The 11,420-nt window shown below is 36.1% G+C and overlaps 2 protein-coding genes across 3 annotated transcripts; one reads left to right on the forward strand and one right to left on the reverse strand.

Moving 5' to 3' along the window:
* The first annotated feature begins 4,376 nt into the window (after positions 1-4,376).
* LOC109153244 (plasminogen activator inhibitor 1 RNA-binding protein-like) lies at positions 4,377-7,472 on the forward strand. 2 transcript variants are annotated; one of them, XM_019301099.1, is made up of 7 exons: positions 4,379-4,782; positions 5,431-5,767; positions 5,882-5,947; positions 6,042-6,174; positions 6,278-6,436; positions 6,566-6,613; positions 6,945-7,472. In XM_019301099.1, exons 1-7 carry the CDS (start codon positions 4,590-4,592, stop codon positions 7,128-7,130), a joined length of 1,122 nt encoding a protein of 373 aa, XP_019156644.1. In that variant the 5' UTR covers positions 4,379-4,589; the 3' UTR covers positions 7,131-7,472. The 2 variants fall into 2 exon arrangements, with proteins under 2 accessions (XP_019156645.1, XP_019156644.1); XM_019301100.1 differs by lacking the exon at positions 5,882-5,947 and having other exon boundaries at positions 4,377-4,782.
* Positions 7,473-8,038: 566 nt separating this feature from the next.
* LOC109152950 (GTP-binding protein YPTM2-like) lies at positions 8,039-10,737 on the reverse strand. Its single transcript, XM_019300653.1, has 8 exons — positions 10,555-10,737; positions 9,792-9,864; positions 9,521-9,568; positions 9,346-9,393; positions 9,118-9,189; positions 8,853-9,008; positions 8,396-8,499; positions 8,039-8,324 (listed from the first exon to the last, which is right to left on the reverse strand). The coding sequence occupies exons 1-8, from the start codon at positions 10,566-10,568 to the stop codon at positions 8,225-8,227; spliced, it is 615 nt and encodes a 204-aa protein (XP_019156198.1). The 5' UTR covers positions 10,569-10,737; the 3' UTR covers positions 8,039-8,224.
* Between the last annotated feature and the right edge of the window lie 683 nt (positions 10,738-11,420).

Raw genomic sequence — 11,420 nt, forward strand, 5'->3', positions numbered from 1 at the left:
CAACAAATTGAAGTGAGAACTACCTTGCAATGTCCTTGTTTGACAATCAGCAGTTAGCGGATTATATTAGCGGATTTGACCAACGAATTTATTTAATTATTAACATTGGGTAGAAAAAATGACCGCCAAATTATTAAATCAAATGAATGGTTCAAATTGTTCAGGTTTTAATTTTTTTTAAAATTTTTCTAATTTATCCTTAATTATATGATTATCCATTTAACTTTTCCGTTAATTCACTGTTAGTCTAATTCTAATATTAACGTCTAATATAGAATTATAATTACACCATTAATCTAATTCTAATATTAAAGTCTTAATAGAACTTAACCACAAATCCTAATGTCGAAATCTCCTCAAACAATATTAGTATATATTTAATATTTTATGCCATAATTTTTATTTGTTCTCCCTTATGTCCCGAATTTGGTTTCAACCATACCTATACAATTATTTTATTGACAATTATAATCAATCTTGACTATATTATCTTGCATTTGTAAACTTAAAATTACCTATTTAACCCGCACGGGCTTAGCTCAATGGTTTAGTGGGCAGTATTTGGGAGAAGAGACCAAGGTTTGAACCTCGGCGGCGGCAGTGCGGGAATTATGTCCAAAGTGGGCAGATTCCTTGTTCGCACCGGCATTTGGTCCTGTCTGCTGAACCATTGAGTCACCGTGATTTACAACTTCCTACAATGCTCTGTCGGGTCAGAGTGTGGGGGGCCCTTGGGGTAGGGGACTCAACCTTTGGGAGAAGAATTACCTATTTAAATAAGCAAATTCAACCTTCAATTATCTATGCATGAACAATTTCAATATAATCTTGCCTTAATATACTTTAAAGTACTTATTTTAAAAAAAAATATTGGGCATTATCCCAATCGCGCAATGCGCGTAAAAAACTAGTGTTTAAATAATTGTCCAAATTTGGGAACTATTAGCATGCAATATCCCAATAATTGTGTTCATTCAAGGGGAAAAGAAAAATAGATCAAATAGTGGGGCATTGCTAACTTTAAAACTAGAATAACAATTGGATATGGAATAACACAGGCATGGAATAAAAATAATTGAAATTTTGTAAAAAAAAAAAGTAAGATTGGTTAATTAGGATGTGTTATCGTCTAATCAAATTGTGTGTTACTTTCATGATAAATGTAATAATATAATGGGATTAATTTTTACACAAAAAAACTTATATTACGATATGTTGTTGTCTAATTGATATATGTGTAGGGAGTTTATTAAGGAGGTCCCTGAGGGTATCCTAACTCATAAGAGAGATTGGAGATTCCTTGGTTGAGAGGAATTAGCGAGAGACACTAACTTCATTGCTTGGGTTTTACACTACGTCTTAAAAAAAAAAAAAAAAAAAAAAAAAAAAAAAAGAGGAAGGTGACCAAAAATGAGTACTGTAAGTGAATAGAACATGATTTTCGTACTTAAAAATCATATGTTTGATTCTTGACAATACATTTTTAGTTGAACCGGTTACATAAAGTCTTTCTAGTGCGATTTACTACTTCTACTATATAATTACAGAAAAGAAATTTACACAGTGCATACATTCAAATACTAATTAATTAATTATAGATTCTCTCACAAAACAAAAAAAAAAAAAGAAGGCGTAGAAAGATGTGGGGATCTTTAGTGGTGTCTTCATTCATATATAAAATCATAAATATTCCATAGGAAATATGAGCTAATAAGTCCAATGATCCAAAAAAGAACAACACATACATGCAATATCAGCATATATCAACATATAATTGGATTCATAGCAATCCTTAAAAGATTTCTTAATTAATTGATCCACATGACATCCACCAATCAAAAACCTTGGACACCTAACATTTAATTTGTATGATTGTTGTTTTTAATAACTACACGTGTTTTGCATTTAAACTGCTGTTTTCAGCTTCTGATACTTTATTTATTTATTTTATTTGGTTAGGATGGGGATGGCACCAATCGAGTGGATAGCTTTCACTCTAAATTTTTTTTAATTCAACTATTATCGATAAGATTCATGCGAAGATCCTAACTTCAACACAAAAATTAGTTCAAAAATAGATGTTTAATCTTAACTTTAATTTAAACATCACTTTACATTCTTTTATGGTTTCAATATGAGATCGTATCATCTTGGATCATTGCACTAACATCAATGTTGACCTTCACCGTGTTCATAAATTTGGTTGGAGATCATGAAGTAAAATGATGTTGTATCATTTTAATTCTACTTAAAAAAAAAAAAAAAACAACCATTAAAGTCATATATTAGAGAAAAGCTGAAATAGCGTCTGGAGGACTAGTCGCCCAGTACATAGCAGATGGCTGAGCGAAAGTCGTAGAAGCTAAAGCATGAGCTAATAAATTGGACGATCTAGGAATAAAACTGACTAAACAATGGTCTAACAAAGAAATAGAAAGTCTGCAACTATCGATGGCATAGCCGACGTAGGATCGAACTGACTCCCCAGATGAAGATAAGCAGTGCTGAAGACTCGAGAAATCCTTAAGCAACTCAAAAGACCGCTCCCCACGATCCCTTAACCAGGGACCTCTTTACATGCAAAGGCCTCAGCCATCAACGGAGAAAAGCAAGGAGGTAACATAGCATTGAAGGCCGCAACATAGCCTCCGTTCTCATCGAATAAGACCGCCCCACCGAGGCTTTGTTAGACGCCGAGAGGAAGCCGGCGTCGAAGCGGCACGAACGCAGCCCGACAGTAGTTCCTGTGGCAGCAGGTTGCAGCTCAGCAGTGTGGTCCAAGACAGCCATGTACCTGGGCATGACAACAGGTTGCGGCACGGTAGTGTCGGCAGCTCCACAAGACGTTATCCTCGCGCCGGGTTCGGCATGGGCAGCGCGCCAAGCTTGCATAGCGGCGAAAGCGGACGCCACGACCTTCTTCGGGGCTAGAAGACATGCATCGTCCCAAACCGCACCATTCCTTGCCTTCCAAATAAAATATAGAATAGCAGTTGTGAAAAATATTTCATTAGAGTCTAGAATACTCAAAGCTTCTTCAAACCAAGAATGAAAAACATTTGTCACACTAGTGGGGATTGGAATGTGGGATTCTCTCAAAATGGATTTTGCAAAGTCACACAACACCAAAGAATGCATGGTGTCTTCATGCATGATTCCACACATGGCACATAAATGATCAACATCTACCCTATTTATAAGCAAGTTTTTAGTGGTAGGGGATATCACTCAAATCTCTCCATAGAAATGTTTTCCATTTTAATTCTACTTTAGTTTCGTTTAACAATATATGTTATTATATGAGCTCTATTTTTTAGTTTTATTTTTTTTATACACATTAGTTTCATTACAGTAACATTTAAGTATCATTTCAATATACTTTAGATTGATTTGACAATATAATATACATTATTACACGAGCTATGTTTTTGAGTTTCATTTTTGAGACACACTAGTCTCATTATAGTAACGTTGAAGTATTATTTTAATTACACTACAAGTTCATTTGACAATATACGTTATTGTATGAGCTATGTTTATTACTTTCATTATAATAACACACTGAAATATCATTTTAATTACACTTCAGGTTCATTTGACAATATACATTATTGTATGAGCTCTGTTTGTAATATCATTTTCTATACACTAATTATATTATTGTAACACTAAAGTATTATTTTAATTATACTATAGTTTCATTTGACAATATACACATTTGTAATGTGATACACCATTAATTCACCGTAACGATAACAAAATATTATATTAGATCATGATCCACCGTATAACAACAGTTATACTATAGGCCCGAAAGATAGACCCAGATAAAAAAAGACACAATTTACCTACTGAATATACTCACAAAATGGACCCGAATCCACATAATAATTTACCTCCGTATAACAAGCAATCATTATTGTGTGGACCATGGTCTACACACACAAGTTGTGTGGACCATATTTTGTATACTGTAAAATAATGTATATTCAATACAAAAATAATGTACATTCAGTATAAAAATAATGTACATTGTATTCAGAGAATGTACATTATTTTTATACTGAGTGTACATTATATTGTATAATGTACATTCAGTACAAAACTAATGTATGTTTAGTATATTAAAAATGTACATTTTATTATGGTCCACGTAATATTGTGTAGACCATGGTCCACACAATAATTTGCCGTATAACAAGTGGGCAGGCTTGGAGGAGATCAAATCTCAAACCTTCTTTTTCTAGAAAAATTGCTAATCTATAGATTTAATGGGCCAAAATGGAGAGAGCCCATTCTAAACTATTGAACTTGGGCCTCCATCAACAAGCCCGGCCCATGTTCATATCTCACTATGAACTCCTTCGCCAGTCGCCACTCCAATCATCGCCTCCACTTCACTCGCTAGGGTTTTAAGAATTTCCCTTTTTTCTCTATCTATCTACACAATCCCTAGCTCTGTACTCTGCCAATACGTTTCCATGGATTCTAATAACTAGGGCTTCCTTGATTGTTCGGAATCTCCGACAAAGCTCCGGGCTTTAGATACGCATCTGTGTCCTGAAAACGAAGAAATAACAGCGAAAGAGATGGCCACCATGAACCCTTTTGACCTTTTGGGTGACGATGACACCGACGACGTATCACAGCTCATCGCTGCTCAGCAGCACAAGCTGCCACCGCCTTCAGCTGATCAGAAGAAGTCCGCCGCTCAGGCTCCGGCGGCTAAACCGGCCGCCGGGTCCAAGATGCCCTCCAAACCACTCCCTCCAGCTCAGGCTGGTAATTTCCTAAACCCATTATATATGTATGTTTATATGATGTTTCTGTTCTGTTTGCTGGTAGATTGTACATGTTTATAGGTTTTTGGTATTTTTTTTTCTGGATAAGTTTGTTTATTGACTATCTGTTTAGGGATTGGGAAAAACTAAATTGAATTTCACAGTGTTAACTAGGTAATAGAGGATATGACTTTATATTAAACTGAGGCTCTAAGTTTAGGTTTTTGTTTCTCCTTTCTCAAATATATCTCCTGTTTTCTATTCAAAGCTGCTCATGGGTTTTATCCTCAGCTTTTTACTACTTAAAGAGGAACAATGTATGTACCATGCCTATTTATACTCTTAATTTGCATTGGAAACTCAAATTTTAAAATGGACTTGAGCTTTTATTTATTTATTTATTTCTCTTTGTTCACAGCTTTATAGTTCAGTCAGGTCCAGTAGGGTATTTAGAAAAAAAATCAGCAAGAAATTTTTTATGTATATATGTTGAGTTAGAAACATAGACTAAATATAGTATAGTTTGGGCATTTACTATTTTGCTTTCTATGCTTGTTTAAAGTATTTTCTGTTCAATCTATTTTCTCAGAATCAATTGTTTTCTATCTACTATTGGAATTCTTTTTATCTTATAACTTATTTTAAGCAGTGAGGGAGGCTAAGACTGACTTTCAGCGAGGAGATGGCCGGGGTGGACGTGGAGGTGGCCGAGGACGTGGTGGTGGCCGTGGGCGTGGTTTTAATCAGGAGTCTGCTGATAATGAGAATCCGAATCCCTATGGTAATAATGGATATTCTGGAGGGTACAGGAATTCAGGAGATGGGGAAGGTGAAAGGAATTTTGAAAGGCGAGGAGGATATGGTGGCCCGGGTGGCCCTCGTGGGGGTTTCCGTGGTGGTCGCCGTGGTGGCTTCAGCAATGGTGAAGCTGCAGATGAGGAACGTCCTCGCAGGGCGTATGAGCGCCGCAGTGGAACAGGACGTGGGTGAGTGAATATTGGATTGCAATTTGTCTTGACAAAAGCTCACACATATTCTTGGAATTTTTGCTGTTAATTGTTGGTATACCATGATTCTCATAAATATTAGTTTTTATGTAGGTCTGAATTTAAACGTGAAGGTGCTGGTCGTGCCAATTGGGGAACTCCAACTGATGAGATAGCTCCGTATGTTCTGCTCTCTCAATTTTGGAGTATGAATATTTGCTAAGACCCTTTGTAATTTTGTTTTAAAACTATATTTCCTTTATTCTTTATTCAGGGAGACTGAAGAGTCTGTTAATGAAGTTGAGAAGTCTGTTGATGTTGACAAACAAACCGGGCATGAAGGTGCTGGAGATGCCAGTAAGGATTCTCCAAATAATGAGCCAGAAGAGAAGGAGCCCGAGGATAAGGTAAAATCCGTTTATTCCTTTTTTTTTTTCCCCCTATTTTTTGGATTATGAACATTATCCTTAACAAAATGTGTAACATTTGCAACCTTTTGTCTTAACTTAGGAGATGACCCTTGAAGAGTATGAGAAGGTGCTCGAGGAGAAGAGAAAGGCGTTGATGGCACTAAAGCCCGAGGAGAGAAAGGTTCGCTTGGACAAAGAATTTGCGTCTATGCAGGTGATATCAAGCAAGAAAAATGATGAATCTGTCTTTATTAAATTGGTGAGAGGCTTTTTTTATTCAATTATGTGCATTTAGTTTGTTTTGTGTTATTTTAGGATGCTATGATGTATCTCAGTTGTGATGTTTAAGAGATTTGCTGTGGTTGTATTTGGATTGAATCACTGACAGGGATCTGAGAAGGATAAAAAGAAAGAAGCAGGAGAAAAGGTCAAAAAGGTATTCCTATTTCCTATTTTACGCCATTATTGTGTACTCTTATAAGGTATTGCAATTTTCATAGAGTCTGAACTGCCAAGTCTATAGCGTCTAATTCAATATTGATAGTTTGACATTTTGGATACCATAAACTTGTTCTAAATGGTTTCATATAATCCCTTTTCCCTCCCTTACTATCATGGCTGTTATAAAATATGGTTTTCTATCTTTCTGTCAATCATTCCTGATTATATATATATATATATATATATATATATATATATATTAGATTCAAGATTTGGATTGTTATGGTTAGTTTGACTCAACCACAAAATGTTTCGCCTTTCTCCAGACCCAAACCATTAATGAGTTTCTGAAGCCTGCTGAAGGAGAAAGCTTCAACCGTGGTGGCCGTGGCAGGGGCCGCGGTCGTGGCCGTGGGGGCTATGGTGGAAGCAACATGAACACGAACTATGCTGAGGCTTCAGCCCCATCGATTGAAGATGTCGGGCAGTTCCCTAGCTTGGGTGCAAAGTAAGCGACCACGGCCTGCCAGTCGAGCTCTCTTCTCTCCAATTTTGCCACTTCATTTCGGCTCGAAAATGGCAGGATGTCTGAAGGACTTGTCTGTTCAAGAATTATAAACCGTTTTTATAGTTTTAAGAGTGTATATTTAGATGCCTTCTGGGAGTTCACATCCTCTCCCCCTTCTTGACTCTGAGATTGCTTTGATACCCTCCCCCTCCCCCCTTTTATATTTAGGCATTAATTTCTGATTTTACAACTTCAGATTTTCTTAAGATTTTTAGTTTATGGGATCAGTTTTGATTTGGCAAAAGTTTTGTTCTGTTTTAAATGTAATGCTTTTGTTTCAAGATTATTGTTGTTGAAGTCTTCCAGTAGCTTTCTCATCTTACTTGAGAGCATTCACAATAGATGGTTTTTGGGTGGTTTTTTGCAATCATTATTGTGTGGACCATATTTTGTATATTGTAAAATAATCTAGATTCAATACAAAAATAATGTACATTATATTTAGGAGATGTACATTATTTTAGTACTGCAGTACAAAAATAATGTACATTCAGTACAAAAATAATGTATTTTTTGTTATGGTCTACACAACACTATGTGGACCATGGTCTACACAATAATTTGTCGGTTTTTTATGGGGACCGTGCATATGTAAAGGAGAGAGAATATAAATGGTTCTTGTTATAAACATTTTTTTTTTTGAGAGCAAGGTTCTTGTTATAAACGTATATGTGCAATAAGTAATTGGTCCATACATGTGAACATAAAAGTGCAGTTCAACTATCAACTTAACTCGAAATCACTACCTAAAAGTGAGCTAAGAATTACAATGAGACTGGCTCAAATCAGAAGATTAATAGACAGTTCTCAAATTTAAAATTGTGGTTACCAAGTAAACTGTCCGACCAACTCGAAAGAATGGGTGTGCTGTATACCAAAGTGCTGATATGAAAAAACAACATGAAAGCAAATCATCATATATCAACTAAAAACTGTGCTTCACACCACAGCACAAAAAATGATGGAAAGGTTAATTTTACATCACACATGAACATCATCATCACCATCATATCACTTCACAAATGCACTTTCCCTCTTTCAATTCGAGCAGCAACCAGCCGACTTCTGCTTCACGGGTTGCCCTTTAATCTGCACGGTTGGCGGCCTTGCATTGCCCGAGGCCGGTTGGCTCGCCATCCTACAAAACCAAAGAATCGGGCGATTTCAAACTCTACTATTAAAGCTATGGTTCAAAAAGTTTTCCCATACCGGCTCTTGATTGTAGATGTCATTGCCATGAAAGCCTGCTCCACATTGGATGAATTCTTCGCGCTCGTCTCCATGAAAGGAATTCCAATTTCATCAGCAAAAGCCTGGTCCAAACACGAGTTTTAACCAGGTGAGACCCAAAATGGACCGAACAGGCTCCGATGCCATGTTATATTCTAAGATTGGATTGGGCCAAGGTCACTAAATGAACTATAATGCACATGGGCCAAACCATACTAAAAGATTGAATCCAACCAATAGTCTAAGTCTAAGTGTCTAACCCATGACCTTATAAACACATATGTTCTCTCTTATTTAATCAATGTGGAATTCTTAACAAACCCCAATCTAGGGAGAAGTTCATTCTCGAAGGTAGTCAACCGAGAGTTCAAGGTTCTATATCATCATTTCAATCAAAAACAAACTAAGAATTCGAAATTAGGAACAGAATTACTACCTGAGCTGTTTCCGTGGCCACAACCTTTTGCGATGTGAGGTCAGACTTGTTCCCGACAAGAAGCTTGTTTACACTCTCACTTGCGTATCGGTTAATTTCATTTAACCATTGCTTAACGTTGTTAAAACTCTCTTGGTCAGTCACGTCGTAAACCACCTGACAGAAAGAAAAAAAAAAAGTCATTGTAACAAGACCCGAGCCAATTCTATCCCGAACACGATAGGAATATAACACAATACAGTGAACGGGAGAATGTTTCGCTCACAATTATGCCATGAGCCCCGCGATAGTAACTGCTCGTGATTGTCCTAAAACGCTCTTGACCAGCAGTGTCCCACTGCACGTAAAGACGGACGAAAACTAAATTATTAGGCTCGAAAAGATGCAGATTCTACCAGCAAAAAACTCGTACTCGATGCAGTTCTAATTAAGATTTCGATAGAAATACGAAAACCTATATTTCCAGGCTCGATAGTTCAAAGCGATTACTTACGATTTGGAGTTTAATGGTTTTTCCATCCTGTTCCACCGTTCGGATTTTCTATATGAACAAAAACAAAGATCGTTACGACCATTCCAATATCAGAACTTATGAAAGAAATCGAGCATCACACAATATCTGGGAAAGAGGAAATTAGTAAGTTCTAGAAATGGCTAAAATCGCTTACAAAGTCCACTCCGATGGTACTGATATAGCTTTCGAGATATGAATTGTCCTGGAATCCCAAAACGAAAACGAAAATCAGAAAAAGATAAACTAACTCAAATCAAGAAAATAGGTTTTTTTTTTTTTTAGCTCCCACGAGGAATCAAACTCGAACTTGGAATCTTGTGATTACCCAGCCAACAAAACCAAACATTCCTAATCGGGGACAAGAATTTGAGACATCTTAGTACAATCAAACCCAAATTTTCGATTGCAAATGAAGCAAAACTCACAGCGAACCGCAGAAGAAGGCATGATTTCCCAACACCAGAATCTCCAATCAGCAAGAGCTTAAAAAGGTAATCACTGCACATGTCAAAGTAAAATCTCCAATTAGTTCATAATAGGCCAATTTTGGCTTATTTGATCACTATTAATTGTTTGATTTAGTTAAAATATCAAAATAAATGTTTGGTTAATTAGCTTTTTGTAACTCTAAAAGGCTAAAATTCAAAAAGCTACTCCATACAACTTTTTCAATTAGCTTTTTGAGAAAAGAAATTATACCAAACAGCTTTCAGCCACCAGCTAATTTACCAAACACTTTTCTACAATCAGTTAATGTTATCAACTATTTATACTTTCTAATTAACACAATCAGCTATCAGCTAACAACCATTTTACCAAACAGGGCCATAATCTCTTTTCCCAAATACTAAAAATCCTGTCTTTTTGGGTAAAAACTACAGCTAAAATACCTTAAAGTTCAAGAAAATTCTAAACATAAACTAGCGAACGAGTTAGCTCAGTGCAGAAGATTACAATCAAACAAACTGAGTCCAGCAGATCTACACCCCTATTATTACATTGATCCAATGATCTGATCAAATCTTGATACCTCAGAACAACGTAAAACAACAAAAACAATCTATTACAGATCTAGTAAAATTTCATGGGTCAACAACAATTATTGCAATAGGGAATTATGAATTATCAAAATCGTTTTTTTTTTTTTTTTAAATTGTTGTTTGGATTCTAGGTGGTAAGAATACTTACTATTCTTGATTCATAACTCCGGTATTGAGCTGGAGATCGGTGCTGCAAGATGTGGGGATGAACGGTGCCGGAGAATTCGAACGGAATTCGGGTGTTTTCCGGCGAGAATTTACAGAAATTATGGAGATTCGTGGCAGGGTGGGCGGAGAGGAACAGTTTTTTTGGTTAGAGAGAGACAAAGGGACGAACAGTTCGATTTGTTTAAAGAAGGCCAAACTGTCGGAACTGTGGACGTTTGCGCCGTGACGTGGCAAATAAGATATTGCATGACACGTGTCTTCCACGATGGCAACGTTAGTAAAATGGGCTTTTTTTTTGTTTTTCTTTGAAGTTTGTTAGTAAGATGGGAGTAGCCCAAAATCATTGTCGGCCTGGTTTTAATTGGGCCGGGCTTTTGATAACCGACGTTTTACACTTGAGGGTCTACATAGCATTATGAACTTTGAATTGAAACAACAAAATATAGAATTTATATTCATAAAATACAGAATTTTGCAACACAAAATATAAAATATCACAACGCAAGACACATAGCATAGCATTATGTCATTATGGACCCAACTGGATTGAAAAGATGAGGTACAAAATTCATACGCATAAGGTACATAATTTCAAATATGATTTAGATACACAATTTGTGTTCATATGCATAAAATTTCACAATATAAGACACAAAAATTCATAACATAAGATACAATTACTAATTTGTTTCATGTACAGAATTCATAGTTTTCAATTACAAGATTTTATAACACAAGACACAAAAACTCACAACACAAAATATGTACACATGAATCAGGGTCTATAGTGCAATGTGAACCCTGGTGCATTGTGTTTGGTTCAAGGACGGTTAGTTTATACTTTTA

This window comes from Ipomoea nil, unplaced genomic scaffold (genome assembly GCF_001879475.1).
Source record: "Ipomoea nil cultivar Tokyo-kokei standard unplaced genomic scaffold, Asagao_1.1 scaffold2480, whole genome shotgun sequence".
Taxonomy (NCBI): Eukaryota; Viridiplantae; Streptophyta; class Magnoliopsida; order Solanales; family Convolvulaceae; genus Ipomoea; species Ipomoea nil.